General features: G+C 30.0%; 1 protein-coding gene across 4 annotated transcripts; it reads left to right on the forward strand.

Moving 5' to 3' along the window:
• Positions 1–137: 137 nt before the first annotated feature.
• Positions 138–24,980, forward strand: LOC119688947 (protein lev-9). 4 transcript variants are annotated; one of them, XM_038103637.1, is made up of 18 exons: positions 138–503; positions 6,830–7,099; positions 8,308–8,487; positions 8,574–8,765; positions 8,845–9,021; positions 16,491–16,673; positions 16,753–17,480; positions 17,553–17,844; positions 19,219–20,046; positions 20,334–20,497; positions 20,570–20,677; positions 21,666–21,840; positions 21,898–22,018; positions 22,844–22,986; positions 23,082–23,196; positions 23,275–23,393; positions 23,658–23,817; positions 23,873–24,980. In XM_038103637.1, exons 1-18 carry the CDS (start codon positions 452–454, stop codon positions 24,780–24,782), a joined length of 4,917 nt encoding a protein of 1,638 aa, XP_037959565.1. In that variant the 5' UTR covers positions 138–451; the 3' UTR covers positions 24,783–24,980. The 4 variants fall into 4 exon arrangements, with proteins under 4 accessions (XP_037959565.1, XP_037959566.1, XP_037959564.1 ...); XM_038103638.1 differs by having other exon boundaries at positions 19,219–19,285; positions 19,349–20,046; positions 21,666–22,018; XM_038103636.1 differs by having other exon boundaries at positions 21,666–22,018.

Genomic DNA, 24,980 nt, shown 5'->3' on the forward strand with positions numbered 1-24,980 from the left:
CCATATGACAGCACCAAACGAGCGTACCTTTGCTTTAGTGTTGTAATTGTCTAAATTGCTGCAACGGATGAAACTCACATGGACCAAAACTTCTGTCATTCCTTTTGTTCGTTGCATTTCTGTGTGTTCCTTCAAAGAGTGCAGTCAAAATTTAAAGTATTCGAAACGGAAAGCTTAGCTTTCAACTTTGCAGCTATTTTTGCTGAAACATTTACTTCATTTAATTAATTAAAATTAAAAATAATTTGCTTTAAAATGTAAAAGAAAACAAAAATATACTTGAGGCGAAAAACTAACAAATTTCGACACGAAAGTAGCTATTGAAGCAGCGCAAGGATAATAAATTCACAGCAACAAAAAATTAAATAAAACATAACAATTACCGAAAAATAATACAAAAAAAGTTAAAAGAATCCTTAACGCTAAGTGAAGTGGCAACAAAACAAAGAACATGAATAGGGTCCTGGTCCATTGTTTGTTAGCGACGATACTCATTTATAAAGGTACATAAACTCGATTATTGTGTATATTTTTATTGGAAAAGCATATGAAAGGAGACCTTTTATTAAATGTGCCATTTTTTGATAATCCTCCTGTGTCCTTAGCTTTTGTTCGTTGATTTTGAAAAACTAAAAATTCGCCAACATTTTTTTTTTAATTGCAAACAATTTGTTGTGATTCTTAGTATTTTTTATATAAATATTTTTTTTAATAAGTGCTGAAAAAAGAGAATAAAATGTATATACGCTGTTATATAAGCAAACAATTTGTGCGCAGGTCAAAAATTCACTTCATATAATTTTTGACAACAAACCTAACAACAACAATTGCCATTGCTTGCTGTTGCTGTTGCTGTGACCAACAGCAACCAACATCGAAAGCAACCGTAAATAACAAAAACAACAAAATTAGTTAAATGGGTCAATGTTTTTAGATTAAAGGCAGTCAGTAATTCCATCAGTTACCAGCCAGCTTATTGATATCCTTTTATAGACGAATATGTCTATATTTAATCAATTTATTAGTACATGTGTATATAAGACGACAATGAAGCATTTAATACAAACGACTGTAATCTTTATAAAAACTTGAAAATTCAGATAGTTAAGTCAGACATAAATAATATAAAAGATTTTTAATTGTATGTCTTATTTAACATAATTTAAATCTTCAATTGGATTCCTCAAGGAATAAAGTGAAAAGTTTATTTAAAAGTCGACTAGACTATTTTAGAGCCTAGTGCTGCGCTTGAATCTATCTTTTCATTACTGTATGTATTATCAGTACGTGGACTAGAAGTGGACTAGTTTGTATAAAAAACGCAAAAAATCGCATGGAAAGGGATCCATAAAAATCTTTAATTGGCTCTCTCAAACAATAAAGTGAAAAGTCTAATTAAAAATCAATACATCCATCTTAAGTATTATCAGCAACTCGCAACAAATATGCAACATATTATATGAAGACTAGAAGTAAAGTAATTTGCATAAAAAATCGTATGGGAAGGGATCTGTATTTAATATTTACTGAGACACAAAGTCTTAGATTTAAGTCTTTCAAACGATGAAGTGAAAAATCTAATTAAAAATCAATACGACCATTTTAAGGCCTAGAATCAAACAGCTGAGCTTCAGTTTAACTTTTCCTTACTGTATGTAACGTCGGTAGTTTGCAGTATACATACAATATATTACATGAAGATAAATGTATATGTATAATGCAAGAAATTCCATGGAAGTGTCGGAAATGAATTATTTGTGTAAAATGATTCCATTATCGGCAGCTCGCAGCAAATATACAATATATTATAAGAATATAGATGGACTAGTTTGATGTATATGCGTATACGTATAATACAAAAAGTTCCTTGAAAATGTACCTAAAAAGTATACTTTTTTATATATTTTTATAAAAATCGTATAGAAAACGATCCGTTTTTAACATTTACTGTGATAAAAGATATTACATTTAAGTCTTTAATCGGCTCTCTTACACAATAAAGTGAAAAGTTTAATTAAAAATCAATATGTTCATTTTAAAGTCTAGAATTATTAAGCTACGCTTGAGTTCAACTTTTCATTACTGTATATATTTTCTCGGTAGTTCACAGCATACATACAATATACAACGTGATGATACATACACTATTTAAAAGTATATACATAAATGTATATATATAATGAAAGTGTCCATAATTCCATAGAAGTATCTCTATAAAGTTTAAAAATAAATTCTTTATCTAAAATGATTCCATTATCGGTAGCTCACAGTATATATACAATATATTAATTAAGCATAAGTGCACTAGTTTTATATATATGCTTATAAATATAATACAACGAGTTCTCTAGAAATATCTCTGTAAAGTTCGGAAATGATTCCTTGGTCTAAACATTAAAATTATATCTTTCCAACGATTTTTTCCATTCACTGTGATACAAGGTGTCAAAAAAAATACTATTCAGTCAAATAATCTCCAATAATTTAAAAAAAATTGCTTCAATTTCCCAATAGTAATTCATTTATTCGAAAATTATAATAATTAAAAATTTATTTTTTGGAAAATTTATTAATATTTCTGCGTAAGACTTTATTTATCTTAAAATTGGTAAATAAGGCTATTATGTTCATTTCTGTAATATATAATATCTTAACACCTTTTTTGTTTTAACAATAATTATATATGTTTTTGACTTTCTACCTATCTTCAATCCAAAGGCATTAAATTATTTAATAGAATTTATTTATTTTATTGTAATTTTAAACACAACTTTTCAAAATATTTCAACAAAACTTATTTTGGTATTTGCCTTCTGCTCTATTTATCAAGGTAAAGTCCTTTATTAACAACAATAATGTTGGTAATTATTAGGATCGTACGTTTTTGTGGATCTAAGAGCAGTATTTCCAATAAAGTTGGATGGTATTTATTTCAGCTAGTGCTGTCATTACTTTCAAGTGGAGCTACAATAGCTTACACATTGTCAAAGATAATGCAATAATTATTAGGATCGTACGTTTTTGTGGATCTAAGAGCAGTGTTTCCAATAAAGTTAGATGGTATTTATTTCAGCTAGTGCTGTCATTACTTTCGAGCTACCATAGCTTACACATTGTCAAAGATAATGCAATAATGTTTTACTATTATATGTTTATATAGTCAAATAGTTATAAAACCTCTCTAGTCTTGGGGCAACAATTTTCAATAACAATAACGCAGCTAAAAATTTCAAAAAGAATATACTAACTTCCTTTATAGGATTCGAGATTTCTGATTTTAAATGGATTTGAATTCAGAATTTTTAGTGGTTTCTTAATTAAGTATGCTTCTATTACGTACCAGCTTTCGAAAAAGGTAATTGCAGTTTCTGAAATTCCGCCCATCTTATTCGATTGTTCACTGTGATATGAGTGAACAATCGAATAAGGATATGAGCTTTGTACCTCCATATGATTTCATTGAACTGAATGAGATCTAAGATCTTAAATCAAGAGATATTATTAAGATTATATATACTCTTGATGTGTCCTTGTAAAAGTTTTTATCCAGGAATAGTGATATAGATTGCATGAATCACAATTATTCTTTCTAACATAAAAATAAAAGCATAAAACATTATTGTGTAATATCGTTTATGTGTATATTAAATAAAATCCACAATGGTAATGGTCTATTTGCTTTTTTATACTGTGTTAATATCAGTAGTGCTGTTATATTATATATCATAAGCTACTTTAAAGTTTCACTATTTTCTTTAAAAACTTCACTATACTAACAAGACCGCAAATTGTTAATCGTCGTAAAGTTAATTCCACACTGGTGACCTTTTACATAATTCTATCCAATTTAATATTAAACAGTATTAGATCTAAGCTGTCACCTGGTTTAATAACTATCTCTATTATAACTAATAGGATATTTTCTTGTTAGATTTGATGGGTGTGGTATAATTGGCGTTCAGGTCTTTTTTTTGTGTGGTCGGGCGTGTAAACCACTGTCGTATTACTTCGGGGGTTCCTGTTTTTTCTTGGTTGCTTGCTATCTTCTTTGTTTGCTAATAGCCTACGTCGATACTTTCACATCATCTTTGCTTACTCACGCTCTTCTGCTGCGAGAAATATCTTATTGGTTCTTAACATGTGTTTAGCGATTCTCGTTACAACGTTCCAACCATCTTCGCTTTATAGCATTTTATTTAGAATATTTTCTGCAGTGCAGTCTCCGACATTATATTCGAGCGCATTCCTTTTATTGTGCCACTACGATCAGTAGAAAAATGTTTGTTTGGTATCGTCTACATCAGGATCACTGAATCTACAACTGGCAGCTGTTGCCTTCCCCATTTTATGGAGGTATTTATGTAAATGACCATGCCCTGACATTTGGGTTAGGTAATAGTTAATTTCTCCAAATTTTCTGCTCGTCAGCGCATTCTTGTCAAAGCTGGGAGGTTTCTCTTCTACCTTCTCTGGCATGGATGTCTTCATTGTTTTGTATCGCTACCCGTTTAGGTAGGTTTAGGCGTTTAAGGTCTTTGATGAAGGATAAAATGCGGCTATTTAGTACTTTTCATTGTTATTAAGAATTACGATAATTCTCTAATATTTACTTTACTTTATTTAAAATAAGTATTCATAAGTTTCAATATTGGTTTCTAATATCACATTTAGAATTTAATGAAACTTATAGAATCTATGAAATGAATGAAGAATCTAACATATATGTCCTTCTCTGAGTATGATTTATATGTTCACCAAGTTTATGCTCTGATTTATTCTATATTATTCTACATTTGTGATACTTAAAGCACTTATAGCATATTTAAAAAATTTTAATAAACTGAATAAATAAAGTTGCGGCAAATATGTCTTCGTGTTTCAAACCGACCCACATTACAAATTTTTCAATTTAGAAAATTCAAAATAATAAATTTATCTTTACCCAAGAAAAGCTGGCCATTACTGTTAATTGTGTTCCTATTTGTTGAAAGAAGAGTTAGTAAAGAGCTTAAAACTATGACACCATGTACATTGTATTACCAAACTTAGTAAGCAATATATATGGTACATTTCAAAACTTGTGCTATACTTTCTTTACTGAGTGATTTCAATCATCAGTTTTTTCAAAACCCACAAAAAAATGTTTACTACTGATTTTTTTTTTTAGATTTCACTTTTAGTGTTCCAATATGGGATAGGTGTTGTAGCCTTTTGACCACTGCAATCCTCAAAATGCTGACAAAATGTTAGTTTGTGGTAGACAATTTCATGGCATTTATTTTTTGAATATGATTTATCTGTCGGAATATGCCCGCCACGGCTACGAGTTACATGGTCCATTTCATCAGTCCAATTTTATGACTATTTTTTGCAATAAATGTTGGCTTCCAATGCTTCAAAAATTACTGTTTTGTCGGTTGTCGGGATAACCCAATGACTTAACATAGCTTCATAAAAAGTAATCAAGAAGCGTTAAATCGCACGAAGGAGGGGACCGATGATGCCGCCAGCGTGTATACCGCACCAAACAATCAATTTTAATGGATGTAATGGAGATTCGTTAAGGATTAATGCTTGATGATTATGTTCGTTGCATATATAGCAGTTTTACTTATTGACGTAGGCAATTACCCAGATATGAGCTTCATCACTAAACACAATTCTTCGACGAAGTGCTCTATGAATTTCGCGAAGTGCTCTATTTTTTTCAAAGTAAATTACCACAACTAGGAAGTATTGTTCTAGCGCTAAATGATTCATGAATTGCCAAACTTTACTGAACAGAAATATCAACACAGTCAAACCATAAATATTGATATCGATAGTTTTCATGCAGTTTAAAAACACCAGATAGTTGACTAAGGTAGCTTAGTGATAATACTAGTGAATCGAATACATCATTAAGAACCTTCAAATTTATTAACTATAGAGCAATGTGTAGCTGATTATCCACCAAAAATATTTTTTTATTTCATGTGTTATAAAAACCACCAAAGATCTGATCTTTATTATTATAATTTCCATATTAGTGGAATTTAATTTCTTAATTTGATTTTTAAAATCGTACGTGATCCAAGTTTTATTATTTGTTACCATATGCATACTTGAAAAATGGATTAATCGCTAGTGAACCGATTTGGAGATGTTAATTCTGTGCATCAAAATTTTTTTTATTGATTTCATAAGATTATACATATCGATACGAATCGTACAAATATCTTAAAATTATTTTAGGAGTTTCAAGTACTACTAACACAGTTACTTGTTCCTTATTTTCCATCAATACCGACTATTTTCTATAGCCCAAAATCAAAAAATCAAATCAAAAAATATTCCTATATGATTATCAAAAATGTTTCTATAAAATTTCATAATACACCGACCATTAGTCATTCGATTAAGGCAGTCGGATTCAGTGATTTATTGAAGATAACATTAAATCCGTGAAATTAATTTGAATGATCATAAGGTGAAGGTGTAGAAAATACTCGTCTGTGACGGTAAACTACATATTTTGTACAAGCAGATAACAAATTGTTATTCTTTGAGAAAACAATAAGTAAAACAATCATTTTTACTTCGATTTATTTTACTTATTTCTTAGATTATTTTAATAAACAAAAATAAAAATTTTTACTAAATAAGACCGAAATCTTATTTCGAACGATATATATAGTAGTATATAAAAGTTAATAGGTATTGTACCTCACATCATAAATAATTACCGTGGATTTCTATTTTAATTATATCATAATTAAGATTCTATAATCAACCTCTACGAAATTAACAAAAATCTATTAAAAGCTATAATGAACAAATATAATTGTAGTTATTTCAGTGCCAACACAAACAGAAGTTCCTAAGGAAGAAGAAGATGATGACTGGGAAGATGATGATGAATCATCAGAAGCTGACGATGATGGTCGTGTTTATAAAAATCCTCGCAACTCTCCGTCGACTGACTGTCCAAGAGATGAAGAGCAGGCAACATTGCTAGGACAAAAATGTCTTAGAAAGTGTTCCTCTGATGAAGATTGTAAAAGTAAGAAGAAGAAATGCTTATGCGATGGTGTATGCGGTATGTCCTGCATTAAACCAGGTATGTTCAAATTAATATTAAAAAAAAACATAAATATTTAAAAGTTAATCTTATATATAATATATTTATAATATATAAATTATTTATAAATTATTTCGAATTACTTTATTTCTTCATAACAATGAACAGTACATACATTTTCTGTAATATTTGGTATATATTACCAAATATAAAAGCAAATATTATTAAAAAAACATGGTGTTAATTTCCATATAAGCATATTATCAAATTATTTTTTATTGATATAACATTTACATGCATAAATTCAAAATTGTTTTGGGTTGATAAAGAAGTAATTTTTTTACTCACCTATAAATATCAAGTAGTCTTTAATAACAATTCAATATTTAAATGAATGTGTGATCTTAGAATTACCATTATTATCATTATAATTAACAGATCTCTTCTTAGAAATATTTATGATATTTGCTTTCAAAATTCATAATAAATTGTGAATTTAAGTCATTAAGACCCTTCTGCATGTTAAAGACCTCTAAACAGAAACTATCTAAAATATAGAAGATATTTAGAAGATATATTATGCCGTTTTCGGTTGGTTAATCCGGGGTGACTTTTTAATCTCGATTTATATTGAGTGCAGTTTTCATTTTCAATTGATAAATCTCGAGTGAAATGTATAGCGCTCGAAATTAAATTATAACACTCTAGACATTTTGCCAGTGTAGCAAGATTACCCTAAAATTGTAAGCTTTTTATATGACTTGAGAGGTAAAGTGTAGTTTGATTTGTGTTATATATTTATAAAAAATATAAATACCTACTAACATAACTACAAAAATGTTTGATTACACTAAAAATTTTCGATTAGGCAGTAAAATTCCACAGATCGAGAGTAAATCTAGATTGTATGCAGATTTGCCAATCGAAAACGCTGTAAAAATCACTATATATACAGTGCAGACAATTTATTGTTAATTTTTAGATATATAATGAAATCAGAAAGGAGCTACTAAAGTGAAAGTGAAGCATACGTTTATTTATCTAGTGTATAAAAAGTATCCGAAATTTATAAATTGAAGAGTTACGCGCATACCGTATTTCGTAAAAGTACCGTACCGTATTTCTTACCAAAAACCTTCTAACCTTCTAAAACATATTGTTAATTTCTTAGAATAAACACTTTCTTTCTTAATTTAATTTATTTTATATATAATAAAATATAAAATAAAGTATGTATTTTTTAATAGATCGCGAATGCCCTGAATTGGCCCAGCCAACATTGGGTTTGGTTTCTGTTGCTGGTCGACACTTTGGTGCACGCGCTTCTTATTCATGTCCACATGGTTTTCATGTTGTCGGTCTACAAAATCGTATATGTTTGGCAGATGGTAATTGGGCAGGTGCTGAGCCAGCGTGCAAGCAAAATAGTAAGTACACAATTCTGATATTATTTATGTACCATAAAATGTCTTATATTACCTACACAGAATTTCATGCATGTTTTTATTTACAGTTTATTGCTTGAAGCCTCCACTAATTGATCACGCACGTCACTCTGCCCTACCAGAACAGGAGACATTCGATTTGGACTCCACTGTACAATATCACTGTCATACTGGATATGTGACAAATGGCTTTCCACGAGCTAAGTGCTTGGCAATTGATGGTCAAGCGAGTTGGTATGGACCTGATATACAATGTGAACGTAAGTTACCACATATTATAAGCATTACTATTAGGCACACAGTTAAATGACTTTATTTTTTTTTTTTTGTAAAATATAGCTCGATCGTGTGGACTACCACCAGATCCCGCATATGGTTGGCATGCCGGTGAGTGCTACACTTATGGCTGCAAAATCACCTACAATTGTGGTACAGGTTATGAGTTGGTTGGCAAACATGAACGGTATTGTCAGTCCGATGGCTCGTGGGTACCAAAGGAGTTGCCAACGTGTGTCTGTAAGTATTTGTATTGATTTTAACAAATTTACTACTATGTTTGTCTACAGTAAAGTCACGTTAATTCGTATTAAAGAATTCATCGCTACGCACTATTAATTTTACTCATACAAAATACTCATTTACCCCGCTGCCTGTAGTTCCTTTTCCATACATGTAGTATGTACAGACCAAATATGTATGTATTTATGTATGTTTTATTCCTAATTAATTTTTAATTAAAACGTTTTAACAAGGCTCTACTGTATTATTTAATGCATTTATTGCTTTTAAAGGAAATAATTTGATTTATTTTTTTTGTGTATTTTTATATTAAATCACAAGCATTAATCGTTAAAAATGACACCGTAGCAAGTGACACGCTATAAAAATTCATAGATAAATCTAAAAAAATTCGTCGTACACGTCCCAAACGCGTCGTTGTACCCAGTTGAAAGTCCTGAAGCAGGTTCTGACAGTTTTGTTCGCCACTGGAACCACGCACCCTTTTGAAATTATCGTTAAAATTAAAATTAAAATTAAAATTTCAAATTTTAATTAAATTAAATTTAAAGTTTGTTAACATTAAAGAATATAATAATAATTATTTATTATGTTTTACGGTTTAATTATTAAATTATTGCTAAAATTGTTATTAGGCTTTGAAATTTTTTGAATTATAATGTTATCAATAAATAAAGTTACCGCAAATAAACTAAATAAATTGTTGTTTTATTCACAAAATTATAATTCAATAAATGCACTTAATTTAAATTCATTTAATCACGAAATTCATTGAAACTATCATTTTTCTATATAATCTATTTAAAATTATTTTTAAAGCATTTACATTCATCAATTCATTTGCGGTAACTTTTAGTTTATTGATTTCATTGATTGTATTTATGACCGTACTTGATTTCTATCAACTACGATCAACTGTCTCTCATATTCTATAAACTGTCGCCAGCGTTCAAACTTACAAAGTCAATAAAATTATACATTTTCATACGGGTCATATGCCTTTAACCGTTCTGACTCAACCTACATTTCTACTATTTACTACTTTTTTATTTTATCTCATATAATCGTATATTCTTATTGTGCTAGTTCTTTTTCATTGTACTCCACTGTTTCGTTCATACTGTAATGTCGTAATAGTACTGTATTAGATAGATCATAATATAAATAATATATTATTCAATATACAATATCTATATAGGAATAACCATCCATCGCACTTCTCTATTATCTTCATTCAGTTATTTTTCTTTTAATTCTTAAATAAATAATAAAAAATTATAACGTAGTTTAAAAAATAATATGTATTGTTTAATAATCATAACTTTATACATTATATATTATATATCCGTTTTCACACTCCATCCGGACTTCAGTTTATGTAAATTTTATATTATAATATTTATTATTTTATGATTTCTTTCCTACCAATATCTCTCATTCATATTCTACACTTTAAAACGACATCCATTTAATAAAACGACCTGCCTTAAAGCTAGTATAGAAGTCTTTATTGGTAAGACTCAATCCAGTTGCGTGTAAATCTACCACACTACGACGGACGTAAACACATTAACAAGACTTATTTTTAGACTTAACAAAATTTTACCTTGCTCTATGGCAAGTCTGTTTCATCTGCCAACAATTTTGTATCATTGTAACATAGTTAGTTTTTGTCTAATAAGACGTTTAAAATTTTATTCATAGTTCAGCCATAAAGTTTTTTCAGGTAATAAGGTTTGCCTAACAAAACAAAGCACTGATCAAACCGTACTCCTACAAAAACATTTTTAAATTCTTAAAAAGTGATTTAAGCTTGATAACAGATTTTATTACGAGACATTATGGTCTAAAATATCATCTATGTAAACTTCGATTATCTGTTAATTCGAATGTAGATTATGCCTCAAAGATGAGAAAACAACTATACATATTCTTTGTGATTCTCCAACTTTGTGTAATCAATACTGAAATTGATACAATAGGACTCTTCTGGCCGCAGTACCAGCTGTTGGGCGATTTTACGTAAATAATTTTAATAATAATAAAAAGCTTAAGGCCAAGTAGCTATAATTTCTATAAAATTAAGTTAGATGTAATTTATAATTACGTTATAACTTTGTTAATAAATAAATAATAATAAGGTTTGCTCAACCGTACCTATGAATATTAATTATAACCCTACCATAAATTTTTTTTCGGTAGTAAGGTTTGCGTTACCGTAGTACCTAAAGTCTATTAGCGATAGAATTATTTTTAGTTTTCCACAAATATATATTACGTATCCTGAAGCTCGACTATAGAATTATCGCTAGTTTTTCATAAACATATTTTACGTATCCTTGTTAAAGTTTTTATTAACCAGCTTAATATTTAAATTAAATATTTAAATTTTCATAAATGGCTTCTCCAATACATATCTTAGATTACTTAAAGCATTATGAGCTATAATTCTAAATGTAATAAGTATAATATATAACTTTCCGGCAGATCCTACAAAAGATTCTTCTAACAAAATTACAATCCTTCTCAAGATTTAGCGGTTTTTTAGTTACCCTAATGACTATATAAAGTCTAATAACTTATAGATCAGTAACTTATACTTAGACTTATATATATAGAAAGTGTTTAATATAGAAAGAAATTTAATGATATAATTGTTTAATGCTAAAATCAGTATATTGAATTCTTTCTTTATGCATATGTTAAATGATTTTATATCAATATAAAAATTTTAAGCTTAACAATCTCTTGTAAAAATTCTTAAGATCCTTTTAATATCACATAAAATCATTGTCGACATTTCTCTGACAAATTAAGTTTTTATTTCATAAACTAGAAACATTAGAGTTCGATATTCTATACCTCTTTCAGTGTTTTATTTTGTTGAGCAGTAAAACTTTCGATTTTCTTTATTAGGAATATTAAAAATCAGTTTGAGTTCAAAACTGGCATTCGATAAAATAATTAGATTAGATTATACCGGCGATTCCTAAGGGATCCATTTAGGCCTATTGACCATTGTGTTAGTGGTTGGTCATTCGATAAAATAAAATCGGATAAATGCAAAAATATTGTAAAACTTTTATGTTCATTATTCAAGTTATTGGATAGTTTTCTTTACAGCTTCAAGTTTAAACTTTTTGATGGAAGGAAATACCTCCTTATTTACCAATTAATTTGTTTAGGTTATTACACTAATATCCCGATTTGGGTCGCCCTGATTTGCGTTGATTCGTCACCAAAAAAAAAATTAGTTTTGACTTCGAATTACGTCTGTAGTGTTTCTATTTGCTTTGTTTTTTAATACATGCGTTCAGAGAGGACTCCCATTTTATTTCTTGTAAGTCGTATTTTTTAAAATATGTGTTAATACATATAAATCCCTAATAAGTTTTTAGTTAAGAGGTGTCAGTTTATATTTGTGTGGTGACGTGGAAAGGTAAATTTCTGCTTTATAAAGTATAAAAATGAGTCAAAAGCGAAAACAATTTTTCTTAGAAGAAAAGTTAAATATTTTTAAATGTTTTAAACTTGGAAAAAACCTGCTGACATTGGGAGAATTCTTGGTTTAGCACCAACTACTGTAAGAACAATTTGTTATAGTGATGCGGACGAAATAAAAAACTATGGAAAAGAAGTTACAAAAGCTAGAAGTCCATTAATTATGAAAATAGAGGTCCTTCTATCCATGTGGATAGAAAATTAGAATAAGAATAAGACTCTGTCGATATTCAATGAATTAAAAGGTCATTCTCTATCAACGAGTGATCAAAAACCAGAATATTTTTGAAAATTAAATTTGTGAGGAAATATTATTCGATTTGCGTTGTTTCAATTCGCAACTTGTAGGTTCCAAATAACGTCGCAAATCGGGGTATAAGTATAATTGGTTTTATGTCGTAAAACTAAGATTGTTAACAAATCGATTACATTTATTTTTCGCAGAGGCAAGCAGATCGGCCATAGTTTTATCATTGTTAATTGTATGTATCTGATTTAAGTATTAATCAGTATGTATTAATATTAATCTGTACTAAGTATTAATCAAGGTTGGTAGATGAGTATGGAGAGTATACTAAATATTCAATTTGGTGTATGTCCATAAATTGTAGATGTAAATACTCTTCGTTTATATATAGCATAAACAAAAATATTACTTACAGCGAGATTACTATAATGAGAGAGAACTATAAGTATAATAAGTATATTATTCACAATATATTTACCTTCTACAGTTAATGGAAGAATGCAGTTCCAATTCTACCAAAAACACAATATAACATAGAGTAACATAATAATATAGTTAAGGGTAAATTTTTTTTTTAAAAAATACTATTTTGGACAATTCATATTTTATTTACATAGTGGCCAAATTGAACTACAATTTTTCAGAACATTGTTTTTTTTATTTTAAATAAAATTTTATTCCGTCAGTTGAAATAAATCTGTATAAGTGATTCAATTGATCGAAAATTTAGGCGGCTTATTCGTAAAGTTTATATATAGTGACTTTAGATACACAGCTCAAAATGAATTGCCCAATGATATCTCACAGCAATTATTGATTATAACGTGCTTGAGGTGCAAAATTTGTTTTAATACATGTAAATCCCTAATAAGTTTTTAGTTAAGAGGTGTCAGTTTACATTTATGTGGTGAAGTGGAAAGGTAAATTTCTGCTATATAAAGTATAAAAATGAGTCAAAAGCGAAAACAATTTTCCTTAGAAGAAAAGTTAAATATTTTAAAATGTTTTAAACTTGGAAAAAACCTGCTGACATTGGGAGAATTCTTGGTTTAGCACCAACTACTGTAAGAACAATTTGTTATAGTGATGCGGACGAAATAAAAAACTATGGAAAAGAAGTTACAAAAACTAGAAGTCCATTAATTATGAAAATAGATGTCCTTCTGCCCATTTGGATAGAAAATTAGAATAAGAATAAGACTCTGTCGATATTCAATGAATTAAAAGGTCATTCTCTATCAACGAGTGATCAAAAACCAGAATATTTTTGAAAATTAAATTTGTGAGGAAATATTATTCGATTTGCGTTGTTTCAATTCGCAACTTGTTGGTTCCAAATAACGACGCAAATCGGGGTATAAGTATAATTGGTTTTATGTCGTAAAACTAAGATTGTTAACAAATCGATTACATTTATTTTTCGCAGAGGCAAGCAGATCGGCCATAGCTTTATCATTGTTAATTGTTTGTATCTGATCAAAATATTAATCAGTATGTATTAATATTAATCTGTACTAAGTATTAATCAAGGTTGGTAGTTGACTATGGAGAGTATACTAAATATTGAATTTGGTGTATGTCCATAAACTGTAGATGTAAATACTCTTAGTTTAGATATAGCATAAACAAAAATATTACTTACAGCGATATTACTATAATGAGAGAGAACTATAAGTATAATAAGTATATTATTATATATACATATATGTATATTACATATTTACCTTCTACAGTTAATCATCATATGGAAGAATGCAGTTCCAATTCTACCAAAAACACAATATAACATAGAGTAACATAATAATATAGTTAAGGGTAAATTTTTTTTTAAAAAATACTATTTTGGACAATTCATATTTTATTTATATAGTGGCCAAATTGAACTACAATTTTTCAGAACACTGTTTTTTTAATTTTAAATAAAATTTTATTCCGTCAGTTGAAATAAATCTGTATAAGTGATTCAATTGATCGAAAATTTAGGCGGCTTATTCGTAAAGTTTATATATAGTGACTTTAGATACACAGCTCAAAATGAATTGCCCAATGATATCTCACAGCAATTATTGATTATAACGTGCTTGAGGTGCAAAATTTGGATAAAACCTTTATTATCTCTCTCTCTCTCTCTCTCATCAAAATGATCCCAGCATATATTCAGTTCTCTCATTTCGTCACAAATTCACTACAGATATAGATGAACCGTTTATCCAAGCTAACATTTTAATTCTATTCTCACATTTTTACCCTAACGCAAAGTTAAGTTATTTTTCATTCCAATTATTCTTACATTTCATCTGCAATATTTAAAAGTATAGTTGGTATTTGTATATGGTCCGAAAAGGTTTGTCAAACTTATCGGAAATATTCATGATTGCCAAAATCGTACTCTATAATCATTTATTAACGATAGTATTCCTGACTGCGTCATATCTTTAAAACCTTTATCAACTGCTTTACACTTTTTACATTATTTCTTGTATCTTCTATCTGGAACTACACTTAATTCCGACACGCTAGTTACTCATATTTACACCACAGCATCTTTTAGAGAATTAATTTCTATTAAGTCAGCGAAATGTGTAAATATATCTCAAAAAGTCGTATATGAAAACGTCGATGTGTATTGAAATTTAGAATAACAAAATCAGATAGAACCTTCCGTTATACCCTATACTATATTACAATCGTGCATTAGAATCATCTGAACATCAATGAATTTTTTATTAAAAACTAATTAATAATACCTCTGTAACTCTAATTTGATACCATGTCACATGAGCGACATGAAATTAACGACGGACCTTACAGTCTACCCAAAAAGCATGGCCAATTCCTTTATAGGCTTTGAACGATTCTCCAAAATAAACAATAGTTTGGAAAGTTTATTAATTCGAAGATGGGAAAAAAACTTAGGAGCCTTACTGACTTTTGGAAATATAAAGTAGATATTCGAGATGTAAATAAACTAATCAAACTTAGACAAATTAAGGTGGAAACTGTTTTAAAGCTTCATTGATATGTCACTGTAAACTTTCTATAAGTACCATTTGAAAATAATAAGTTTAATTAATAATGTTTCTTGTAGGCTATATTCTGATGATCAGGAAACAGCAGATCGCATATAATGCATATATCTTGCTGTAGGTAAACGGAGAAAAATTATTATCTGCTGTCTGAGATATAAAATCCCGATGACTTAGCTTAAACTAAATGCTCAGCAGAAATTAGAATCTTCACACATATCTTATGACACTTATAGTTAAAATAATAATTTATTTCTCCATGCGTCTAATTAAAACAACCTAAAGTTTAAAGTAACTCTTATAAGAAATTATCAAAAACATGTACACACAAAAGAAAATGAATTTTTTGACAATTATTTATATTAAAATTGGAGGCGATATTTAATACCCAGAGCTATACCAGTTAATTCTCTTTAGATCAGTTATCTAACAAGACTCATTATTCATAAATCGACATGCTTAGATTATGTCAATTTACACTTATAGCAAAATTAGGAAACATATGTATAATCTTATATTGTTTACATATCTTAAATAAATTATAAGAAAATCACTAGCTGGGATAAAGGGCACTAATTCTCCCTTAAACACTCGTACATAGTGTCACAATGATCATAGCATAGCACTGTTTATACATCATTTTATCGTTGTTTGTATGTGTGTGTGTTTCCTTTTGTTTTTTTACATTCAAGTGGTTACATCTGTAGTATGTCCAACTCCGGAAAATCCCAAAAATGGTAAAGCGACATACACTACGCTGGCTTATAATTCAGTCGTTAGTTATGAATGTCGCTACGGTTATACACTGGTAGGTGAAAGTTCTAGTAGGTGTGGTGCCGATCGTCGCTGGAGTGGTACACTACCAATATGTAAAGGTAGCACAACTTATATAAAACGTTTAATAGCTTGTGCTATATTAACCTAAATTTTCTTTCATCAACATCTATATTATAGAAATTAATTGTGGACACCCTGGTGTACTATTTAATGGGTGGATTGAAAATATCGAAGCGGGTACTGGTCTTGGTGCAAGTATTATATTTCGTTGTCAGCCAGAAATGTTAATACAAGGTCATTCTTCAAGTGTTTGTCAAATTGATGGACGTTGGCGAAATGCATTACCTGAATGTCTGGCACCATGTGTGGTACCAACAATTAGTCAGGGTTATGTTATACCTATTGAAATAGTAACAGATGAAAATGGTACAGTAATTATAACACCAACATCTACACAAACGCCTAACACATCATCAGGTGTAGATAAAGTAAAGCATGGCACTGCCTTAGAAGTAAAATGTGAAGAAAATTATGAATTTCCGGTTTCATTATTAAGTCCGCCAACTTGTAATAATGGTACATGGAGTATAATACCACGCTGTGTACCAGCACGTTGTAAAAGTATGCCAAAACCGCCAAAACATGGCATGGTTTTGGCACCCAAAACAGAACATGGCATGAAAGCAAGATTTAAATGTAAGGATGGCTTTAAGCTTATAAGTCCCGAAGGAAGAGACATTACTGATCCGAATGAATATGTATTAACTTGTTCATTTGGCAATTGGACGGGAGAAACACCACAATGTCAAGAAGTTTTTTGCTCTTTTCCTGGGTACATACCACATGGTAAAGTGTTACTGGTTGGCAACATGGGTCTCTACGATTACAGACCCTATGTAAAGAAGGTAGTAGCTATTTGAAATACTTTTTAATTTTATTATTATGAAATATAACTTTTTTGTTTGTTTTTTACATAGATTGTTAATAATAAACAAATTATGTACGATTGTGATAAAGGTTATGTGTTGGAAGTTGGACCACCAGGCGCAACGTGTGTTGGTGGTAAGTGGAGGCCATTGGAACTACCACAGTGTCTTTTAGGGCAACATCCGCGTTTGAGATGGAACCGTAAGAGACGTTCAATTCAAATGAGGTACCTGCGCTCTCTGTATTTGTTGCGAAATAAACGAATTCTTCAGAGCAAACTAGAAGAATACGCAAAGTATACTGATCCAGCGAGGCAAATTTCACAAATCAAAGCTGATAGTAGTGAGTTTTTAATTTGTATTGCTTTTTTTAATTAATTATAAAAATTACTCGGATTAATTTTAAAACAATAATTTTAAATTAATAAGAACTGAAGAAATTTGAATAAAACATTTGCGATGAAAAAAAATAACAGTATTTTTTCATCGCAACTTAAAAATATATTCCCTATAATTCAAAACGATGCTACCTTATTCTCTTATGTATATTAAAAATATTTATCGGAAAAGTGGTAAAGGATTCATATTATTTAAATAATTTCAAAAAATTTTGAAAATTAGTGAAGAAAAATATTTTTCTATTTTATTTAAAAAAAAATTATAGTTATATATATTATATGATTTATAGTTATACACAGTATAGATTATACCTTATAGAATACTACAATTCATTTCTTAAATATTTTAGCATATATGTATATCTGAAAAGTGATCATGATCAATATTAAAAAAAAAGACCTTTATTATTTTAATTCTAATTTAGAAAAATATTTTCAAGTTATCAAAGTTTATATAAAGCAAGTTCATTTCCTTTAAACAGTTATATTTATTTGATTTAATACTGTCCCTCAATTATCATTTATTATCTAAACTATCAAAAATAATAGTATCTTAAAAATCTGTTCATTTATATATCATCTAATTCTGATATGAAAAGATGTGTTCATGCCATATTTGAGTTGTAAGTTAATAGAACAATATTAATATTTAGCCACCTTCGCTCTACTTCAATATTAGTAGGTTAAGTTATACCGGTGATCCAAGGGAACCACTCAGGCTCATTGGCTATTGCGCTATCGTATAAAATAAAAGTAGTATATTATAATATATACCATAAAAGTTAAATAATAGATTTCTTCCACAATGATTTATGCATCGTTGCTTAAATACCATAATGTCTAAGTTCCTATACTAATATCCTAAAAACCTTCAAAAACAATATGAGGAACAATATATCATTAATATTCTTCTGCAGTACCAATATGTATTGATCTATCATTTCTTAAAAGAAAATTTATTTTCACTTTTAGATCCTATACTTGTACATATAATACTTACCTAAAGTCGCAGAATTCATAAAATTAAAATTCGTTAATAAATTATAAAAAATACTCTGGATTTCGAATAATAAATAGTATACGATATACATGTATAGTAATTTCGAGAAATAAAGTGGATTGTGGATTATTTAAGAACCATGAAAATACAACATAAAATACCTAAAGTATACCACAATCAAGTTATATGTTTCTGTTACTTAGAACAATTTTTTTTAGGTTTTTAAACATATGTATGTATGTAAATAAAAATATTTGTTCAAAATATATTTAGCGAATTATGAACATTCAACTTATCGTACATTTTAATTATGTTATAGCCACAAAAGATGATTGGAAGCGGAGAGTAAAGAGAAATCCTATCGAATTAAACCAAGCATATTCCAAGTATTATCAAAAAATTAAACAGAAATATCAAAACTATGTTAAAAACCTTTTGGGTTATAATAGATTACTTAACTCGGCAGATTTTCGTAATAAAGCCGACAAAATTGAGATGCCAGATGATCCTTGGTCCAGCTCGTATAACAATCCAGATATATTGACACGTTTTAAGGCACCACATAAAGCACGTATTCTACCTAGTGATTATTCTAGTATCGATTTTGATGAACAACATGGACATAAAACCTTTGCTTATTTACCACAAAAAGGTGTTTTCGGTGGTAGAATTTTAATGCCTGATAAAAGTATGAACTCTCGTTTTAAGGCCGACAAAAAGATAAATGTTACAGATAGTCAAATTTTCGATAATAATTCTTACGATTTCTTTTTAAATAATTTACAAAATTCCAAAAAGCTACCTATCCAAAACAATGATAATGAAACGCTGATCGATCAATTGAAATCCCAAATTGTAAAACGGCGACGTAAACGTAGCAACAATTCCGGCGATGACGATGGCGCAGAGCAAGGAGAATATGAAAAAGGTCGCAAGCGCTTACGTGGTCCATGTGAAGACCTCGATTGGGACTCATTTGCTAATATAAGTACTATTAGACCTGGTAAGGCACCCGGCCGTAATAGTGTGGGAATAATACTCGCTTTAGAATGTAACGCAGGATTTAAACTTAATATTAAGGGAGATAATGCAACTGCAAGATGCATACGTGGCATTTGGAAACCAGAAACTCCAAAATGTCAATCAGGTAAATAATATGCAGTAGAGCCGAGCAAATTTGGTAACATTTCTGTATATAACAATTGCATATGTGTACGTGCTTCTATAAATATAATGGCTATTGCATGCTAATCTTATGTAATTCCTACATCAACCAATTTTTAAACGCTTTCTTATTAAATTTTTTTTTTTTTCATTATCATATATAATTTACACTAAGCTTATTTATTTTCAAAAATATACACATATAAACCGCCGGTTTCTTTAGTGCATATTTATGCCATAATGAATAATTTTTGATATTTACATATGAAGCACCGTGCCTAGTACCTGCCGTCGAACACGGCAAATATTACAAGGTCGAACCGCATACTAAACAGCTAACCGATAAGCCATCTTTGACGCCACTTTCCACCTATGAAGAAATACAATCGAATGAGTTTATAACGCTCGAATGCGAAGACGGCTACAATATACAAGTTAGATATGAAGATCATATCGTGTAAGCTATATTTCGAATTATGATATATTATCTTTTCGAATTCTTACAGGGTTCTGCTCAATTGAGATGTGCACATGGCAGTTGGTCTGTAAATGCATTCTCTGAATGTATATCGATACCCTGTACGTTGCCAACAATAAATGGTGTAATATATGAGGTAAGACAATTTAAGGAAATTCTTATAATATTTTTAGAATAGATCGAAAAAATAACTTCTGAGAATTAAACTGGAACTTTTTAGAAAACTTTAATTTTTAATTTGTTGTAAAATTTTTCAAATTCATTTAGAGTTTTTTATATGGTCGCAGTCAACGCGATCTATGACAATAAGCCAGTAAGCGGTTGAAAAAAAACTCATTGCTGTGAACATTAATATTCTGGTATTTTATGTTGCTGATCTTGATCTGCAAAAACCCATTCCCAAACTCAATAGATGAGCGGGTTTTGCAGTTTGTCAAACATTCTTTCTTAGACCCTATTGATTATTGAAACGTGTACTCTTTTCTAACGAAATGTTTGGTTTTGGATATATACCACCTTCCAAAATTGTTTGAAACATTTCAAAGATGTCGTCATTAACGTTGACACCATAACTCAATGCTTAATTTACAACTTATGAGTCTTGTTTTTATATATTCTTAGCATTATTATTTGGATATGTTCAGCTGAATGATTACTGAATTTCTTTTAATACTATAACAACACTACGCGCATCCGATAGACACTATTCATTTATTTATTATCACCTCATGCCCCCTTCTTCAACTCACTTAGCGATATCTCCAGCATTAGCATTAGCCAAATTATTACCTTTGTTAATGCCTCTGGCTGGTTCTAGGTTGACCCACTATTACGAGGTTTTTTTTTGTGGATTCAAAACGGCTTTCTCTTTTAGCTAATTGGGGAGGATTCGTCCTCCCTCAAACACAACTAACAACTAACTATCACCTCATGTCACTTTCAGATAGTGCCAAATTGTGACTGAACGTCTGAACAGTTTCTAAATGCCATTAACTATCTCAATATAACTACATTGAAAAAAATTATTTTTCTGTGACTCGTTGTCCAACCGCTATCTAGTCCGTCCATTGCTTTTGTAATAAATCTTAATAAATCTACGTTATTAACCAATTTCTGTATTTTAGGGTGGTTATCGCTCTGGCTTGACAATTGGACATGGCAGCTCTGTAAACGTACATTGTGATCATTCAACTAATACAATGCCTATAGAAATGTCATGTAATAAGGGTATTCTAAGTCCACAGACGATCCACTGCGAAACTGGTTCACGTAAATCACGTGAAGAATTTCTATTGGAAAGTGAGTTAGTGTCGAATGAAAAAACTCATAGAGAATCGACTGTATTAACATTGCCAGGCAAAGCAGATTCTTCTGATTTGGATGAGTCAACAAATTCAACAGATGAACTACAAAATGTTACGGAAGAAGCGAAGATGTGTGGTCCTCCGAGTATATCTGATGGTGCTCTTGTATACAGGTAAGTACTGTGTTTAATAAAAACGATTATGCAAAGATATTATGTAATTAAGAATTCTATTTGGACAATAAATTAAAAATTGTCAAGTTCACTTATAATATATACTAATAATTTGACATATATTTTATATTTCATGACGATTACACAAAAAACAATGACGTTCACATATATTCAATTCTCCATCGTTCAGTTTAAAAAAACCGCTTCTACATTTAAAAAGTAGGTTTGATATGTGCTGAGTATTTTCATAATAAAAACTGTGGGTACATGTCATAAGATCCCGATCTAATTTATATAAAGTTATAAAATTATTGTGTAATGATTTAAGATCTATACTACGAAAATTGGTTATTGAAAGATTCAGTTTTAAACAAATATTTTCCTAATCTTTGGCCCAATATATTCCTTTGTCAATTGTAAGTTCAGCTAGTATTCGAGGAAGCCTATATATCATTTAACAAAATATATTTAAACTAAATGAAAGTAGTGATATAAGAATCCAATATCTTCGCAGTCATGAAACATTTTTGATTTTTTCAAAGAAATAGGCTTGTGTTTATTTAATCGAATCGAACTGGTCAGAATCAAGAAACCTGATTTGGTATGCTTTTTGGGTATGATGCGTTTTTTTAGAGTAATAGTTTTGTTAAAAGAAAATTAAGAATACTATAATAAGAGGAAAGAGTAGGTGTATTCTGAAAGGTATGGAAAATCGTATCCATATCCTTTGAAAGCTGAGTTGTGTTGAAATCGCGTGCTAAAGTTAGTACTTTTTTCTTGAATATATATTATTCACTTGTCTTTTTCTGAAATGTTATATTTCAGAAATGGTGATAGCGACGCCGAGGGTATTTATGAAAGTGGTACCGAGATTTATTTCAATTGTATTCCAAGCGCTGCCGGTGAAAGAAATACTTGGAAAATTATATGCGAAAACGGACAATGGATTGGCCGATCTTATAATTGTGGTATGTATTCCTAATTTAGGTAATTGGTCTTTATATACCGATTTTAAATATTCAAAATATGCTGTAATTTTATATTATAAGTCAATTTTCTGCAGCGAATGGTACATGTTTGTTCAAAAACAATGAGCCAAATGTTGTCAGTTTCTACAACGATTTAGAGATTCGCGAAGACAGTGTCGAATTTCCACCCGGTGCAACTATAATATCAAGGTGAAACAACAATCACAATACAATAGTAATATTGATTTTTGAAAATAGAAGTTAACATAAACTTAACTTTTTATACAGATGTACCGATATAGGAAAATTTGCATTAGTCGGTAGTAATGAACGCACATGTATACATTCTGAATGGACAGGCACTAAACCAGCATGTTTTGGCTTAAATCAAGAAAACGATTATGCAAGTAAGTAGAAACAAAGGGATCCAAACAGTTGATATACTGTTAAAAATACTATTTCTGCAAAAAGTTCATTTTCAGCTAGCCAAATTGGAAAATGTATTTTATAAATATATAATAATTAAAAATTATTCCTTCTAATTTGTCACACCAAATTTTAAATAAGTGGGACATGTTGTGATTTATAAGTTATTATCTTCCCCAATAACGGGTTCTGATAAACTTTTTAATATATAATTTTTTTTTATTTTCTCAAATTCTTTTTTGTAGTGGAAAAAGCTCCAACAATTTTATTCCGCCATCAGAATGGTCCCATAGCACAGAGTAATGATGGTAAGCTAATAGTATATCCTGGTACGACATTGCATATGGAATGCCTATGGATGCGTAGATTTGGTAATCCAAAATGGACAGTCAGTCATACCTTCAGGTATTTGTTATAAGAGTTAATACACATACTTATTTAATATTTTAAATTTTTTTAGAAATTATACTGAAGGTTGGGTAACTGAAGCAGATGAAGGTCGTGATTCTACACTGGAATATCGATTAAGCATTACTAGTGCCGTTGATGAAGATTCTGGCACATATTCTTGCCAGACGCCGGCGCGACATGAACATGGTGTCGAAGTTGTAGTACGCGCTATTAGTTGTCCCGAAATTCCAATACGTCGTGGCTTAATTGTAAGCACAAATGATACAAAACTCAGTACACGTGTACTGCTTTCGTGCGCTAATGGTAATTCTTTAATTGGTGCATCAGAACTGTTTTGCTTGCCAAGTGGCAATTGGAGTGCTCCATTGCCAGTTTGTGAAAGTGTCGAATGTGGTGATATACCTTTGCCCAATAATGTCAGTTCGCCACGTGTAGCTGTGTTATCACGTGAAGTTGGTGGTAGAGCAGCATTTTCTTGTGCATCTGGTTACGGGTTGCGTGGCCCAACAGAAGCCATATGCTTGCCATCTGGTGAGTGGGCGACGCCATTTCCCACTTGTGTCGAGGTGCAATGTGAAAATCCTGGTGCACCACAAAACGGATATGCTCAGGGCTCGGCACCATATCGTGCTGGCGATGTAGTACAATTCAATTGCAATCCAGAATATATGATGCAAGGTCAACCAATAATTGCTTGTCAGGATAATGGTCGTTGGTCGGGTATCTTGCCGAAATGTGTTCAGGCCTGTTCGTATCCGGGCACTGCAATCAGTGGTCGTATGTCCTCTGTCAAATTTTATTATGCAATTGGTGAAAGTATAACTTTTACTTGCGATGCCGGTCTCGAGTTACGCGGATCCAAAATGCTTAAATGTATGAAAAATGGAAAATGGTCCAATGCAATACCGACATGTGTTTCTATGGATCAAGTCAATAAACATCTCGCAAATATGGGATAAACAAATTTAAATCAATTAACAAAAACAATAATTAAGTGAATCAATGCGCAATTATAACAAATACAATATCTACGTGGTTAATCGGATCTTATGTCTTCAACATTTTAATGAAAGTTACGAAAATTTAATTTAATTTAAATTATTAAAATGTATTATCTTAGCTCACAGTTAGGATTTTCTAAGATATTATAAATTAAA

The sequence above is a fragment of the Teleopsis dalmanni genome, chromosome X, assembly GCF_002237135.1.
Source record: "Teleopsis dalmanni isolate 2A chromosome X, ASM223713v2, whole genome shotgun sequence".
NCBI classification, from domain to species: domain Eukaryota; kingdom Metazoa; phylum Arthropoda; class Insecta; order Diptera; family Diopsidae; genus Teleopsis; species Teleopsis dalmanni.

Excerpts from the sequence above, each read along its gene's own strand:
- LOC119688947 (XM_038103636.1), top strand. The coding sequence starts at position 452 with ATGAATAGGGTCCTGGTCCATTGTTTGTTAGCGACGATACTCATTTAT. Across the intron at positions 16,674-16,752 it reads TACACTACCAATATGTAAAG|AAATTAATTGTGGACACCCT; the intron begins GTAGCACAACTT and ends TCTATATTATAG. Across the intron at positions 20,678-21,665 it reads TAAATGGTGTAATATATGAG|GGTGGTTATCGCTCTGGCTT; the intron begins GTAAGACAATTT and ends TCTGTATTTTAG.